An 18339-nucleotide genomic window follows, 5' to 3' on the forward strand; every position below is an offset into this window, starting at 1 on the left:
CTGTTGTGTTAAGGCTAAGCTTGGGTTAGGTCCCACATGTCTATTATCCTTGTGTCTTTCACACTGGTATGTCATGTGAGCAATACACACATTCTTACCCTTTACCTACCATCTTTGCAATTTTACTCTTGCGCCATTGCATTATTGCACGCAGTGGTCATTGCGTACTGCAGTCTGTTGTATTAAGGCTGAGCTTGGGTTAGGTCCCAAATGTCTATTATCCTTATGTCTTTCACACTGGTATGTCATGTGAGCAATACACACATTCTTACCCTACCTACAATCTTTGCAATTTCACTCTTGCGCCATTGCGTTATTGCGCGCAGTGGTCAATTCGTAGAGGTAGGTCACTGCACCATCTTTGACAGTAGCAACTTTGTCTTTGCGCCATTGCGTGATTCCTCTACATTATCACGTATTTCCTTCGCGTATTTATGCGCCACGGTCCATTTATATACATAAACCATTGGGTTAAGGCTGAGATTGGATAGAGCATGTTCTCCCTACAATCCATTCCTCTGCACCATCTTTGACGTCAGCCACTTCGGCTTTAGCGCCATTGCGTGATTCCTCTACATTACCTTTGTGTAATTATTTCCTTCACGTAATTATGCACCACGGTCCATTTATATACATAAATCATTGGGTTAAAGCTGAGATTGGACAGAGTGTGATATCCCTACAATCCATTCCTCTGCAACATCTTTGACGTCAGCCACTTCGGCTTTGCGCCATTGCGTGATTCCTCTACATTATCGCGTATTTCCTTCGTGTAATTATGCACCACGGTCCACTTATATACATAAACCATTGGGTTAAGGCTGAGATTGGATAGAGCATGTTCTCCCTACAATCCATTCTTCTGCACCATCTTTGACATCAGCCACTTCGTCGTTGTGCCATTGCGTGATTCCTCTACATTATCGCATATTTCCTTCGCGTAATTATGCGCCACGGTCCATTCGTAGAGGCAGACCGTTCGGTTCAGACTGAAATTGCTACAGTCCATGCCTTTACACTATCATTGGCAATAGCCACTTTGCCTTTGCGCCATTGCGTGATTCCTCTACATTATTGCGTATTTCCTTCGCGTAATTCATATACGTAGACCACTGGGTTAAAGCTGAGATTGGACAGAGTGTGATATCCCTACAATCCATTCCTCTGCACCGCCTTTGACGTCAGCCACTTTGCCTTTGCGCCATTGCGTGATTCCTCTACATTATTGTGTATTTCCTTCGCGTAATTCATATACGTAGACCACTGGGTTAAAGCTGAGATTGGACAGAGTGTGATATCCCTACAATCCATTCCTCTGCACCGCCTTTGACGTCAGCCACTTCGGCTTTGCGCTGTTGCGTGATTCCTCCTCATTATTGCGTATTGCGATCTGTTTTTAGAGCTTGAACGACGACGGAGTGTAATGCGCCCACGGGCCATATATCGGGCAATGACGCTCCGTATGGCCGACCAGGAGGCATGCCCAAAGAGGCCCGTCGGGAATCTTGCGATGTCACAATTGCGCCGTTGCGCTCCCTTTTTTTTAATTGTAAAGCCCTACCCAACGCAACGCCCCAGCATTATAAAGGAAGTCCCAAAAAAAATACACCTGGCGTCGTGACTCAGGTACATGCAAGCGGAAGGAGGCGTCTCGGCGCATATTAGCCCCGTTCCGGTCAAGAGCGGAAGATTGTCAAAAGGAGACGAGAGCGAGAGCATTATCGCAACCATGCACGGTAAGGGTCGGAGCAAAGCAAGGGGTTTCGGTGGGCAAATAAACCGGGAACGGGACGTTGTTTCGAGACGGAATTCGGGCAGGGCGTCGCGAGGCATGTTGCAGCAGGTTTTGGGCAAAAGGCGTTTTCCATGAAGCCGACAGGTTTGGGGAGAAATCCGGGACGGAGGTGGAAGCAAACGCACGAAAGGATTCCGTAATAATGAATGTCGGGTCCCAAAAACTTCAGATATTGAGACAAAGAGTAGAGTAGTTGTTCCAAAATCTTTGAGTATGTTTTAAATGGTTCGTAACTGCGGAATATTTTAAAATTACAGGTTGCTGTGAATTTTCCAGGTAATGTTATAATAATAATATAATAATAATAATAATAATAATAATAATAATAATAATAATAATAATAATAATATAATATTATAATAATATTATATCTATTTGACGAAGAATAGAGTAGTTGTTCCAAAGGACCAGGAAAAGGCCAAACAAGGGCACATGTTAGGTAAATCTTTGAGTATGTTTTAAATGGTTTGTAACTGCAGAATATTTTAAAATAACAGGTTGCTGTGATTTTCCAGGTAATATTATAATATAATATAATATAAATTAAAATATAATATAATATAATAATAATATATCTATTTTATTTTTCATTATATTAGATCTCTTATTATATATATACTGTATATACTCAAGTATAAGCCTAGTTTTTCAGCCCTTTTTTTAAGACTGAAAAAGCCCCTCTTGACTTATACACAGGTGAGGATCCTAGTATATATTTGGATTATATATTATACTCGGGTGAGGATTCTGGTTGGCTTATATTTGGGTCAGCTTATACTCGAGAATATATGGTACATTTATTATTTTTCTCTATTATTATTGGTATTATTACATTTATTATTTTTCTCTATTATTATTGGTATTATTACATTTATTATTTTTCTCTATTATTATTGGCATTATTACATTTATTATTTTTCTCTATTATTATTGGTATTATTACATTTATTATTTTTCTCTATTATTATTGGTATTATTACATTTATTATTTTTCTCTATTATTGTTGCTACTATTACATTTATTTTACTCTGTTTTTATTATTATTAATAATACATTTATTATTTCACTCTGATCTTAGTATTATTATTATTATTATTATTATTATTGCATTTATTATTTTACTCTGTTTATTACTACATGTATTATTTTCCTGTATTTATTATTATTATTATTATTATTGCATGTATTATTTTACTCTATTACTATTAAAAGGATACATAAGCACATTTAGATTGAAGAAGATGAGAATAATAATTTGATCAGAGTTGGACAGTCTTATCTTAAATTAGAGCTTTATGTAAATTCAAAAACTTTTAACCTACTGATGCCTCAATTAATGTAATTTTATTGGAACCTATTTTTATTTCTGAAATTTCCCACCCTCGGCTTATACTGGAGTCAATGATTTCCCAATTTTTTTTTTGCAGTAAAATTAGATGCCTCGGCTTATATTCGGGTCAGCTTATATCCGAGTATATACGGTATATATAGGTGCAAAAGAATAATTTGTCCCTACATTTGCAAAATTTCGCTTCACCTCTATTTTTTTGGCTCAAATTTTTGATGCAAAACATTCATGTTTGCCTGTGTGTTTGATGCAAAAAATAATAATAACTGAAAATGAGCTGAAAAGGTTCCGAGTCCCGGGGACGATGGGATTTCCTGGCGCGACCGGATCGTCCGGCTCTGGGCACGGGATCCGGATCCCTATCGGGACGGCGGCATCGGAACCGCCTCCGCTCCGCCCGCTTTGCAACAAGGAGCATCTCAGGGCACAAGGAAGGAGGCATTCCTGCCCAGGGCTGGGTAGTTCAAGGACTACACGTCCCAGCATCCTCCCTTCTGGAGGTCCTGCTGTCCTTGGGGAACTACAACTCCTGAATCGCATTCATCCAAAGGTATAGAGATGCAACCAGAGGAAGCTCAAGACCTTGGGAAACTACAACTCCCAGGATCCCAAGGCACTTGGTTAAAGGCCTTGGGGAACGACAACTCCCGAATCGCATTCATCCAATCGTATAGAGATGTACCCAGAGAAGTCTCAAGACCTTGGGAAACTACAACTCCCAGGATCCCAAGGCACTCAGTTAAAGGCCGTGGGGAACTACAACTCCCAAATCACATTCATCCAATCGTATAGAGACGTACCCAGAGAAGTCTCAAGACCTTGGAAAACTGCAACTACCAGGATCCCAAAGCACTTAGTTAAAAGCCTTGGGGAACTGCAGCTCCTGAATCGCATTCATCCAATGGTATATAGACACACCCAGAGAAGACTCAAGACCTTGGGAAACTACAACTCCCAGGATCCCAAAGCACTCAGTTAAAAGCCTTGGGGAACTACAACTCTCAGGATTCCACGGTGGTTAAAATACTGTCAAAGTGTATTTATTCATAGGCTCAAGGCCTTGGAGAACTGCAACTCCCGGGACATCTATAGCATTGAACCATGGTGGTTACAATGGTGCCAAATTGCATTCATCCAATGGTATAGAGACGCGTCCAGAGGAGACTCAAAACCTTGGGAAACTACAACTCCCAGGATCCCAACTACAACTCTCGGGATTCCACGGTGGTTAAAATAGTGTCAAACTGCATCCATTCAATGGTGCCTAGAGGAGTCTCAAGACTTTAGGAAACTAGAACTCCCAGGATGCCTCACTGAATCAAACATGCTTTAAAGTTCGGAGTAGAGCCCGTAACGGACTCATAACCTTAGCTACTAAGCCCAATCAGGACATTATGGCTTCCAAATCAGAAAATCCACTCCAACTTTGTATCCGCACTTAATAGGAGCTATCCATTGGGAACCTTTAAAGTTCGGAGTAGAGTCCGTAACGGACTCATATAAACGGAAGGCAGTTTTGTGGCTTCCAAATCGGTAAATCCGCTCCAGCTTTGTATCTGCACTTAATAGGAACGATCCATTGGGAAGTTTGGAGTAGAGTCCGTAACGGACTCATATAAACGGAAGGCAGTTTTGAGTTTTCCAAATTAATAAATCCGCTCCAGCTTTGTATCCGCACTTAATAGGAACGATCCATTGGGAAGTTTGGAGTAGAGTCCGTAACAGACTCATATAAACGGAAGGCAGTTTTGAGGCTTCCAAATTAATAAATCCGCTCCATCTTTGTATCCGCACTTAATAGGAACGATCCATTGGGAAGTTTGGAGTAGAGTCCGTAACAGACTCATATAAACGGAAGGCAGTTTTGAGGCTTCCAAATTAATAAATCCGCTCCAGCTTTGTATCCGCACTTAATAGGAACGATCCATTGGGAAGTTTGGAGTAGAGTCCGTAACAGACTCATATAAACGGAAGGCAGTTTTGTGGCTTCCAAATCAGTAAATCCACTCCGACTTTGTATCCATAGTTGCGATCAACTGGGAAACTTTACAGGTGCAATCCACTGGGAAACTTTACCGTTCGGACTAGAGTCCGTAACGGGCTCAAACTCATGGAAGCCAAGAAACAGACCCAGTCGGATGTAAAGAACTGGGGAAAAGAAAAACTGAGGATCCGATCCCATATCCATTGTGGGGCCTTGCGTTGCACAACACACTCCCGACCCTTTCGCATGCCCAGCTGCATCCTGTCAATCAATGCGGATCAAGGGCGCAACAAAGGGCCGTGTCATGTCTGGGCAGAGGGCCACTTTTCCTGCGCCGTGGCCAATTGTGGGCACTGGGGCCTCATTGTCCGTAATGACAGGTCCGTCCGGCGGAGAGAAGCCAGAAGGATCCAGGGCGGGACCGGGAAACAGCCAGTGGGATCTGCCTTCTTGTGCAAGAACCAGGATCGGAATAAACAGCCAGGCGAAAAGTCCGACCACCTCCCGGCTCCGTCCTTGTTGTTGTCGCGCCTTGTTTTGTCTTGTTTTCCCTGGGATTTACAGTCCGCCCCGGAAGGAACCAGCCAGCCGTATTTGCAACCTTTGGGAGAATTTCTTTCCAAGGATCAGGTAAACATCGCTGGGAAAAAAATCTCCATTTTCCGGGAAGGCTTTCTAGTTCGTTTGCCGTCGATTTAGGGTTCGCCGAATCCGCTAGTCCTCAGTGTTTCGGGGAAGGAAAAAGAGGAATCGTTCCCACAAGTTTCGGAAAGTTGGGGATTTGTCTGTCGGCCGGAAAAGGGTGAGATCTTGCACGAATCTGGATTGGAATTACGACCCTTTGTTAGTGAGCATATCGTCTATAGGAGTACAAGCCTATATTAATATCATCTAGATAGGATTACGATCCCCCAATAATGAGTATATCGTCTAGATAGGAGTACGATCCTATATTAATAACATCTGCATAAAATTGTGATCCTATATTAACGTCATCTAGATAAGATTACAATCCTGTATTAATGAGTATATCTATAGGATTACAATCGTATATTAATATCATCTAGTTAGGATTACGATCCCTTATTAATGAGTGCATCGTCTATAGGATTACGATCCTATATTAATATCATCTAGATAGAATTACGATCCTGTATTAACGAGTATTTTGTCTATAGGATTACAATCGTATATTAATATTGTCTAGATAGCATTACGATCCTATAATAATGAGTATTTTGTCTATAGGAGTATGATCCTATATTAATATCGTCTAGATATTATTACGATCCTTTAATCATGAGTATTTTGTCTATAGGATTACAATCGTATATTAATATCGTCTAGATATTATTACGATCCTTTAATCATGAGTATTTTGTCTATAGGATTACAATCGTATATTAATATCATCTAGATAGGATTACGATCCCCCAATAATGAGTATATCGTCTAGATAAGAGTACGATCCTATATTAATAACGTCTACATAGGATTACAATCCTTTTAAAATCATCTATACGATTACGATCCTATATTAACGTCTAGATAGGTTTATGATCCTGTATTAATGAGTATATCGTCTATAGGATTATGATTCTGTATTAATATCGTCTATAGGATTACGATCCTATATTAATAACATCTACATAGGATTACAATCCTTTAATAATGAGTATTTTGTCTATAGGAATACGATCCTATATTAATATCGTCTAGATAGCATTACGATCCTATATTAATGAATGTATTGTCTAGATAGGACTATAACCCTGTATTAATAAATATATCGTCTAGATAGGATTATTATTCTGTATTAATATCGGCTCGATAGAATTACAATCCTTTTTAATGACTATATCAACAATAGGATTACGATCCTATATTATTATTATTATTATTATTATTATTATTATTATTATCGTCTAGAAAGAGTTACAATCCTTTATTAATACAATCATCTATAGGATGAAAATATTGTCTAGATAGCATTATATTTGTGTATTCATGAGTATATCGTCTAAATAGGATTATGATCTTAGATAGGATTACGATCCTATATTAATATCGTCTAGATGGGATTATGATCCTATATTAATATCCTATAGATAGGATTACAATCCTTTATTGATGAGTATGTCATCTATAGGATTATGATCCTATATTAATGAGTATAACATCTAGATAGGATTATAATCGCTTATTAATATCATCAATAGCATTATGCATTATGATCCTATATTAATATCATCTATATATTAATATTGTCTAAATAGGATTATGATCCTGTTTCAATGAGTATATCGTCTACATTGGACTACGATCCTATATTCATATCGTATAGCTAGGATTGCGATCCTGTATTAATTCTATCGTCTAGATAGCATTATGGTCCTGTATTATCAAGTATATCATCTAGAAAAGGATAATAATCCATTATTATTATTATTATTATTATTATTATTATTATTATTATTATTATTATTTTATTATGACACATCCAACAAGATGGCTCCTCCTTATCAGCTTTTCCTTCAATTTTGTCAAGGAACCTTCCATGCAATGTTTTGTTGTGCCAGCTGTCAGCTCTAGTTTGTAGTGCGGTTTTCTTGTACTGGTTTTTTGTCTGCGGTGCTTTGAGGAGTTTCTGATTTTTGACTTCAATCAAAGCAGGTTCTTCACTTTGCTTTACATATTCTTCCAGGGCATATTATTATTATTATTATTATTATTATTATTATTATTATTATTATTATTATTATTACGATCCTATATGAATCATGACGGCACCCAGACAAAGGTTATGACTCTGCATTAATGATAATCATACCATTCTGAGCCTGTATTAAATCAATATATGATCAATATATACCAGCATGGATGACTTCGTCGTCTACATAGCAACCTTCTATACAAACCACCGATGTTGCCTGGATCGTCTTATTTCCTCGTTTGCTTTGCATGTTGTTTTTCTCATTGTTCTCTCTGCTGGATTTCCCTCCAAATAGGGCTGGAAAAGTCCCAAATAACAGGCCAGAGGAAATGGGGAAACAATGGGGCATTGACAAGCGAGGCCAAGTTCATCATCGGGGCAAAACATAGACAGGAAAGCAAGTCCCGGTTGCAAAAAAAGTAATCTCAGGGATTTTTATATTCCTTTTTTGAAATATTGCAATAAAATGTTGCAATAGAATAGATTACAGATTATAGACAAATTGTATCATTATATGTTATACTAGCTGTGCCTGGCCACGCATTGCTGTGGCAAAGTGGTGGTGGTATTGGTTAAAAATTGTTGTGTAATTTTTATTTGACATTTGTATTTTTTTAAATTAGTTTTATTGTAAGTTATCTTTTTATTTATTATATTTTATTATTTTCTTGTATTATTTTTAGTTATTTTCTGTTATTATAGTATTTTATTGTATTAATTTTTTAGTGTTTTTTATTATTTTTTATTGGGTTGCTAGGAGACCAAGTTGGAGGAGCTTAGCCTTCTAACTGGCAGCAACTGGATAAAAGCAATTATTCCTCTCTCTCTCTCTCTAATTAGGACTTTATTTTTGTTTTCTTTTTGTTGTATCAACCTAGAGGCGTGGATGATGGGTTGTGTCGTCAAATTTCGAGGTTGGGGGGCCTGTAGTTTTGATGTTTTGTGAGTCGCCGTGATGCCATCACTCTTTTATATATATAGATTATTATATATTATATATTATATCTAAGATTATATATTATATTACTATAGATTATAGATTATATATAAGCAGTCCAAACCATTTGCAAATTTCAGGAGGTTAAAAACAAGGGCAGGAAGGAACCCAGTCTGAATCAGGATTTAATTCAGGAAGATGTGCTTTGCAAATTTGCAATTGCAATTGAGGCATCCGGAAAAAAGGGAAGGGCTGGATGGATGTCACGCTTCTCCACGTCTGAAACGGCGTGTGCAAAAGACAGGCTAAAAATTGGAATATTTATTTATTTATTTGTATGTTTATTTGCAACATTTATACCCCGCCCTTCTCACCCGAGGGGACTTACAAAAATTGGCAAAATGTAATGCCCAAAATGCAATCATAAAAACAAAACAATATAAACAAATCCATTAATAACATTGCTAAAACACATTATAAAAAACCTTAAAAACGTATATATAATTAATTCCATTCGTCCGAGATCCTCATGCTTCATCCTTAAATCAGGCCATGTCAACTTTGTCATTTAATCATCAAAAGCTCATCAATAGCAATTATTATTATTATTATTACATATAATATAATATATAAATGGAAATAGCAATTATTATTATTATTATTATTATTACATATAATATAATATATAAATGGGAATAGCAATTATTATTATTATTATTATTACATATAATATATAAATGGGAATAGCAATTATTATTATTATTATTATTGTATAATATATATAAATGGGAATAGCAAATATAATATTATATAATTATATAATTATAAATATATGATTATATAATATTATATGATATATAAATGGGAATAGTAAATATTATATTTATTATAGAATTATAATATAATATAGTACAAATATTAAATATAATATTATTTATATATATATGGGAATAGAAAATATTATCATTATTATGTAATAATTATTACACAATATGATATATATATATATATTATAATATTATATTTAATATATGTAGTATATTATATAATATTATATTTTATATATTATTATGCGCAATGCAAAAATGAGGGGCCGTTCTGCTTCTGAAAGCAGGAAAATGCACCTATATAGGAATAGAAAATATTATCATTATTATGTAATAATTATTACACAATATTTTTAATATATATATATATATATAATATTTAATATATGTATTATATTATATTATATTATATTATATTATATTATATTATATTATATCCTGCTTCTGAAAGCAGGAAAATGCACCTATTATATCTATATATATAAAAGGGTAATGGAGTTTCGGCCTGGGACAAAACAACAAAACTACACATCCCAGAAACACTAAACTTGGCAGCACAACCCCTCATCCATGCCTCTACGTTCATACAACAAAAAGCTCCAGCTACTCCAGGCTTTGAGACTGCAAGGCTATTCACTGCTATTCCACCTGGCCAACAAAGGATTCCCATAAGCCGCAGCAACGTGTGGCCGGGCAAAGCTAGTATATATATATATATATAGGAAGAGAAAATATTATCATTATTATGTAATAATTATTACACAATATTATATTATATATATAAGCTGTGCCCGGCCACGCGTTGCTGTGGCAAAGTGGTGGTGGTATTGGTTAAAAATTGTTGTGTAATTTTTATTTGATGTTATTTGTATTTTTAATTAATTTTATTGTAAGTTATCTTTTTATTTATTATATTTTATTATTTTCTTGTATTATTTTTAGTTATTTTCTGTTATTATAGTATTTTATTGTATTAATTTTTTAGTGTTTTTAATTATTTTTAGTGTTTTTTATTATTTTTTATTGGGTTGCTAGGAGACCAAGTTGGAAGAGCTTAGCCTTCTAACTGGCAGCAATTGGATAAAAACCATTATTCCTTCTCTGTCTAATTAGGACTTTATTTTTCTTTTCTTTTTGTTGTATCAACCTAGAGCCGTGGATGATGGGTTGTGTTGTCAAATTTCGAGGTTGGGGGGCCTGTAGTTTTGTTGTTTTGTGGGTCGCCGTGATGCCATCACTCTTTTATATATATAGATAATAGGTGCATTTTCCTGCTTTCAGAAGCAGAAAGGTCCGTAATTTTTGCATTTCGCAGCCTGCGCCCATTGCATTAACATTTTTCCGTCTCTCTGTTTATTTGTTCCTCCGTGTTCCCGGTTGGCAAGAGCAACCCAGGAGCCGAGCCCCAAATCCCGGGATCCGGGCCAAATTCCACCCACCTTTTCCCCCTTCCAGAACTTTCCTTCGGCCGCAACATTTCTTAAGAAAACCAAAAGGCCGAGAAGGTGGAATTTCCCTTTGCAGCAAAAGGGGAAAAGTCCTTTGTAAAAAATATAATGGGAATGAATGAGAATTGCAACCCAGACAAAGATCAATTGTCAAAACAAGAAACATCACCGAGTCCCCTCAGGGAGATGGGGCGGGATATAAGAATAAATTTATTATTATTATTATTATTATCATATTCCTACTGGATTTGTAGGTTTTGGGTTGTCTGTTGTGTTGTTTGTAGTGTCGAGTGTGTTGGGTCTCTTTTAAGAGCAGTCAAGCAGGATGGAATTCAAGAATGATGAACATAACAATAAGATATTTATTATTATTATTTATTATTTTATTATGACACATCAAACAAGATAGATATGCTGGATTTCGTATCACAAAATCACAAGTCGAACACTTGCCAAGTGTCATTATTATTATTATTATTATTATTATTATTATTATTATTATTATTATTATTATGACACAGCAAACAAGATAGACATGCTGGATTTCGTATCACAAAATCACAAGTCGAACACTTCCCAAGTGTCTAGGACTGTGTGATGTATTATTATTATTATTATTATTATTATTATTATTATTATTATTATTATGACACAGCAAACAAGATAGATATGCTGGATTTCATATCACAAAATCACAAGTCAAACTCTTCCCAAGTGTCTAGGACTGTGTGATGTATTTCCGGATGATGTGCGCAGATCCCAGTCGGGTGGCCTTTTGCAGTTGGCAGATCGTGAGTTTGTCAATGTCTATTGTTTCCAAATGCCGGCTGAGATCTTTTGGCACGGCACCCAGTGTGCCCATCACCACCGGGACCACCTGCACTGGTTTCTGCCAGAGTCTTTGCAGTTCAGTCTTGAGGTCCTGATAGCGGCTGAGTTTTTCCTGTTGTTTTTCGTCAATGCGACTGTCACCTGGGATGGAGACATCAATGATCCAAACCTTGTTCTTTTCCACAACTGTGATGTCTGGTGTGTTGTGTTCCAGAACTTTGTCAGTCTGGATTCGGAAGTCCCACAGTATCTTTGCGTGCTCATTTTCCAAGACTTTTGCAGGTTTGTGATCCCACCAGTTCTTTGCTGCTGGGAGGTGGTCCTTGAGGCATAAGTTCCAATGGATCCTTTGGGCCACGTAGTTGTGCCTCTGTTTGCAGTCTGTCTGCACGATTTTCTTACAGCAGCTGAGGGTATGATCCATGGTTTCGTCGGTTTCCTTGCACAGTCTGCATTTTGGGTCATCAGCTGATTTTTCAATCTTGGCCTTAATTGCCTTTGTCCTGATGTCTTGCTCCTGGGCTGCAAGGATCAGGCCTTCTGTCTCTTTCTTCAGGGTCCCATTCGTGAGCCAGAGCCAGGTCTTCTATTATTATTATTATTGTTATTATTATTATTATTAATTGCCTTTGTCCTGATGTCTTGCTCCTGGGCTGCAAGGATCAGGCCTTCTGTCTCTTTCTTCAGGGTCCCATTCGTGAGCCAGAGCCAGGTCTTCTATTATTATTATTATTGTTATTATTATTATTATTAATTGCCTTTGTCCTGATGTCTTGCTCCTGGGCTGCAAGGATCAGGCCTTCTGTCTCTTTCTTCAGGGTCCCATTCGTGAGCCAGAGCCAGGTCTTCTATTATTATTATTATTGTTATTATTATTATTATTAATTGCCTTTGTCCTGATGTCTTGCTCCTGGGCTGCAAGGATCAGGCCTTCTGTCTCTTTCTTCAGGGTCCCATTCGTGAGCCAGAGCCAGGTCTTCTCCTTGTCAGCTTTTCCTTCAATTTTGTCAAGGAACTTTCCATGCAATGTTTTGTTATGCCAGCTGTCAGCACTAGTTTGTAGTGCGGTTTTCTTGTACTGGCTTTTACAAGAGAACCTGTGGGGCGCAGCTCAGCAGGTTAACACACTGCACCACCAGGTTACAAATATGCAAACATTACAACCGTATTAAACAAGACTGATATTAAAAACATGAATATCCTGCATTGCCATAGTGGAATCTCTCGTGTCAGAATCTGTCCACACTTTGTGCACCTTTTACCAATTGTAATCACATTTGGATTGATTAGTTGATTGATTGATTGATTGATTGATTGCCAAGTTTGCAACCTTATCCTTGGGTGACCCCGCCTTCTCGTGTGTTGTTCCCACAGGAGAAGCCAAAGGAGAGACCAAAGGCAGTCTGAAGGGCGGGGCCAAAGGTGGGGTCAAGGGGGGCCCGGGCGGCATGGCCTGCGACCCCTCGGAGCTGGAGTGGGCCATCCAGACCCTGGTCAAGAACTACGAGCGCTACGCCAGCCGGGGCTGCTGCTGCTGCTGCAAGAGGAGGCAGGGCATCACCAAGAAGAGCTTCCGCAAGATGCTCAACCACGAGCTCAACCACATGCTCACCGTAAGCCCCGGGGAGGGGAAGGCCTGTGGGGCGCTCAGGGTGACCTTCAAATAGAATGAAGGCAAGCCCACCCCTAGCCCCACCAATCGGGGCAAGGGGTCCGTTCCGGGTTATAGTCCGGACTCTGAACCCATGTCTTCAGGACACCATTCTGACTTCCTTCTTTCCAATTACTGCCTCTCCCATGATTTCCAAGGGCAATAGATAGATAGCGAGGTAATAGAGTGATCGACCTAAGGGAAGCCTATCATCAGGTCCCAATAGATAGATAGATAGATAGATAGATAGATAGATAGATAGATAGATAGATAGATATTGGACCTAAGAGAGGCCTACCTCCAAGTCACAATATATAGATAGATGGATGGATGGCTAATAGAGTGATGGATCTAAGAGAGGCCTATCGCCAGGTCACAATAGATAGATAGATGATGATAGATAGATAGATTCTAGAGTGATGGACCTAAGAGAAGCCTATCAACAGGTCCCAACAGATAGATAGATAGATAAATAGATAACAGAGTGATGGACCTAAGAGAAGCCTACCTCCAGGTCCCAATAGATAGATAGATAGATAGATAGATAGATAGATAGATAGATAGATAGATAGATAGATAGATAGTAGGGTGATGGACGTAAGAGAGGCCTACCTTCAGGTCACAATAGATAGATGGATGGATGGATGGATGGATGGATAATAGTGATGGATCTAAGAGAGGCCTATTGCCAGGTCCCAATAGATAGATAGATAGATAGATAGATAGATAGATAGATAGATAACAGAGTGATAGACCTATAGGTCTACCTCCAGGTCCCAATAGGTCCCCAAAGGTAATCTAGACCAATCTCCCTGGTCTTTATTAGCATCATATATAGATAGATTGATAGATAGATGATAGAGTGATGGACCTAAGAGAGGCCTACCTTCAGGTCACAATAGATAGATAGATAGATAGATAGATAGATAGATAGATAGATAGATAGAGAATAGAGTGATGAACCTAAGAGAGGCCTACCTCCAGGTCCCAATAGATAGATAGATAGATAGATAGATAGATAGATAGATAGATAGAGGAATGATAGACCTAAGAGAGGCCTATTTTCAGGTCCCAATAGATAGACAGATAGATAGATATAGATAGATAGATCATAGAGTGATAGACCTATAGGTCTACCTCCAGGTCCCAATAGGTCCCCAAAGGTCATCTAGACCAATCTCCCTGGTCTTTATTAGCATCATAGATAGATAGATAGATAGATAGATAGATAGATAGATAGATAGATGATAGAGTGATGGACCTAAGAGAGGCCTACCTTCAGGTCACAATAGATAGATGGATGGAGGGAGACCTATCGCCAAGTCCCAATAGATAGATAGATAGATAGATAGATAGATAATAGAGTGATGGACCTAAGAGAAGCCTACCTCCAGGTCCCAATAGATAGATAGATAGATAGATAGATAGATAGATAGAAGAATGATAGACCTAAGAGAGGTTTATTTTCAGGTCCCAATAGATAGACAGATAGATAGATAGATATAGATAGATAGATAGATAGATAGATAGATAGATAGATAACAGAGTGATAGACCTATAGGTCTACCTCCAGGTCCCAATAGGTCCCCAAAGGTCATCTAGACCAATCTCCCTGGTCTTTATTAGCATCATAGATAGATAGATAGATAGATAGATAGATAGATAGATAGATGATAGAGTGATGGACCTAAGAGAGGCCTACCTTCAGGTCACAATAGATAGATGGATGGAGGGAGACCTATCGCCAAGTCCCAATAGATAGATAGATAGATAGATAGATAGATAGATAGATAGATAATAGAGTGATGGACCTAAGAGAAACCTACCTCCAGGTCCCAATAGATAGATAGATAGATAGATAGATAGATAGAAGAATGATAGACCTAAGAGAGGTTTATTTTCAGGTCCCAATAGATAGACATATAGATAGATAGATAGATAGATAGATAGATAGATAGATAGATAGAGATAGATAATAGAATGATAGACCTAAGAGGCGTATTTTCAGGTCCCAATAGACAGACAGACAGACAGATAGATAGTAGAATGATAGAATTAAGAGAGGCCTAAGAATAAAGTATTATTATAGACAGATAGATAGATAGATAGATAGATAGATAGATAGATAGATAGATGGATAATAGATGGACCTAAGAGCGACCTAACTGGAGCTCACAATAGATAGATAGATAGATAGATAGATAGATAGATAGATAGATAGATGATAGATAGATGGATAATAGAGTGATGGATCTAAGAGTGGCCTACCTCCAAGTCACAATAGATAGATAGATAGATAGATAGATAGATAGATAGATAGATGAATGTTGTACCTAAGAGAGGCCTACCTCCAAGTCACAATACGTAGATAGATGGATGGATGGCTAATAGAGTGATGGATCTAAGAGAGACCTATCGCCAGGTCACAATAGATAGATAGATAGATAGATAGATAGATAGATAGATAGATAGATAGATGATAGATAGATGGATAATAGAGTGATGGATCTAAGAGTGGCCTACCTCCAAGTCACAATAGATAGATAGATAGATAGATAGATAGATAGATAGATAGATAGATAGATAGATAGATAGATAGATAGATGAATGTTGTACCTAAGAGAGGCCTACCTCCAAGTCACAATACGTAGATAGATGGATGGATGGCTAATAGAGTGATGGATCTAAGAGAGACCTATCGCCAGGTCACAATAGATAGATAGATAGATAGATAGATAGATAGATAGATAGATAGATAGATGGATAATAGAGTGATGGATCTAAGAGTGGCCTACCTCCAAGTCACAATAGATAGATAGATAGATAGATAGATAGATAGATAGATAGATAGATAGATAGATAATAGAGTGATGGGTTTAAGAGAGGCCTATCGCCAGGTCCCAACTGGTAGATAGATATGCCTTCATAACCAGCTATGGGTAAACTTTGGGGGAACGAAGTTGGCCCATGCCCGCTCTATGGCCAGACGTCAACCATGGAGTTGACCGAACCCATAATAGTGAAACCAATGAACTCGGAGGGTCAACCGTAATGCCTTTCCCTTATTATTATTATTATTGTTGTCATTATTGTTGATATCTCCTTCTTCTTCTTCTTCTTCTTCTTCTTCTTCTTCTTCTTCTTCTTCTTCTTCTTCTTCTTCCCTGCAGGACACCAAGAACAAGCAGGCGGCGGACAAGCTGATCTGCGACCTGGACGAGAACCAGGACGGGCGGATCAGCTTCCACGAATACTGGAACCTGATTGGCGGGATCGCCAGCCCCATCGCCTGCCTGATCCGCCAGCAAGAGGAGAGCATCAAGTTCACCAAGTAGGAAGAGGTCCGGCCGCAGTTCCTCGGGCCGTTTCTGTGTCTTTCACGGCTAACCGTCCACCGTCACCAACGATTTGCATCTGATTTCGCCTTGCTCCAGCTGTTGCCACTTTGCAAATATTGTAATAAAGTTTGGAATCTGATGGCAAAGCCGGCGGTCCTGGGAGTGTCCGTAATTTCTTTCCATCTTTTCCCCCTTGGCTCTTATGGCTGATGTGGTCATCTCTGAGCGGTTAGACTCAATTTAACCCTTTCTGGGGGAGATTCCACCAAAAATCAGCTGAGTAGCAAAAGCAAAAGCTTTCAAATGCAGCAGTTACTTACACAGGGTGAGCAAGAGAAGCCTTTGACCATTTAGGATGGCAATGGACTTCAGTGTCTCAATAAAAGTTCAAAAAAGTATTTATTCAGGTAAAAGTCACTCCATTGTAGATAGAAAGGCTTGGGAGCAGTCTAGTCTACTCTAGACTGGTTTCTAAGGAAAAATAACAAACATCTAAATAGTCACATCTTGCCAGGAGGGATGGCGAGACATGTTGTTAGCTAGAAGAACAAAGGGAGAAGAGAGAACCAAAATGGTTCCAACCTCATGGTCCATAAAAGACATTCTGACCAATGAGAAGTTAGCATTAAAAGATATTCACATTTCTACTAACTTCAAAGTAAAGGATGTGACGTAAACAGGATAGAATGAAACACAGTAAAGCCTATCTAGGCATGCTTTGGAAACAGAGAAAGGATTCCCTCAATCTAACACTATCATCTATCTGACTACATCTAGACTTGAGTAGTCCAGGGTGATTCCCAACAATGGCTTCCGTCTCATTTTGAGCTTCCCGTATTCCCAACCGAAAGTATAACGCTTATTTTCAGGGGACGTCGTAGGCATCCGCGTACGACAATCCACATCTGATTCGTTTGCATCGTTGCCCAAAGGCACCCGTGTGTTCACAAATCCCCGAGTTACAAACATCCGACTCGCAGTTAAGAACAGGGCTGAGACAACAGGAAGGGGAATGAGGAATCCACCCCATTAAAATGGGTCTCCAATGAAGCTTGGTCTGCGATCCTTATTTCCACAACAAGAGGTATTTTCCAAAATCCAATTCTCACAGAGACGGAAAGTGCGGGGAAGGGTCATCAGCATACCCACAAAGCCATCTCCCATGCTTATGGATGATCGCTCCCAGTGTTTGTTTTTCTGAACAGGGACAAAGATAGCAAAGGAAGCAGTGCAGGGATATTAAACCTTCACTATACTATATATATACACATATATACATATACATATACAAACACATAATAAAAGTGAAAATCTGTATCTATCCATCTATCTATCTATTGTGACCTGGAGGTAGGCCTCTCTTAGGTCTATCATTTATCTATCTGTTTTCCACTAACTTTACCTCACGATTTTCTCTGTGAGCGATCTTAGGCACTAAATTAGGGATGTTACACAAATCCCACCAC

General features: G+C 38.3%; 1 protein-coding gene across 3 annotated transcripts; it reads left to right on the plus strand.

Annotated features, from left to right (window-relative positions):
* Window positions 1-1651: 1651 nt before the first annotated feature.
* On the plus strand, window positions 1652-17019 carry s100a16 (S100 calcium binding protein A16). Of its 3 annotated transcripts, none has more exons than XM_062965008.1 (3): window positions 1652-1736; window positions 13259-13497; window positions 16706-17019. In XM_062965008.1, exons 1-3 carry the CDS (start codon window positions 1730-1732, stop codon window positions 16868-16870), a joined length of 411 nt encoding a protein of 136 aa, XP_062821078.1. In that variant the 5' UTR covers window positions 1652-1729; the 3' UTR covers window positions 16871-17019. The 3 variants fall into 3 exon arrangements, with proteins under 3 accessions (XP_062821078.1, XP_062821079.1, XP_062821080.1); XM_062965009.1 differs by lacking the exon at window positions 1652-1736 and adding an exon at window positions 5471-5758; XM_062965010.1 differs by lacking the exon at window positions 1652-1736 and adding an exon at window positions 5766-5930.
* Window positions 17020-18339: the final 1320 nt, after the last annotated feature.

The sequence above is a fragment of the Anolis carolinensis genome, unplaced genomic scaffold (genome assembly GCF_035594765.1).
Source record: "Anolis carolinensis isolate JA03-04 unplaced genomic scaffold, rAnoCar3.1.pri scaffold_14, whole genome shotgun sequence".
Classification (NCBI taxonomy): Eukaryota; Metazoa; Chordata; class Lepidosauria; order Squamata; family Dactyloidae; genus Anolis; species Anolis carolinensis.

Coding starts and splice junctions, on each gene's coding strand:
- s100a16 (XM_062965008.1), top strand. Junction 13,498..16,705: donor AGCTCAACCACATGCTCACC/GTAAGCCCCGGG, acceptor TCTTCCCTGCAG/GACACCAAGAACAAGCAGGC.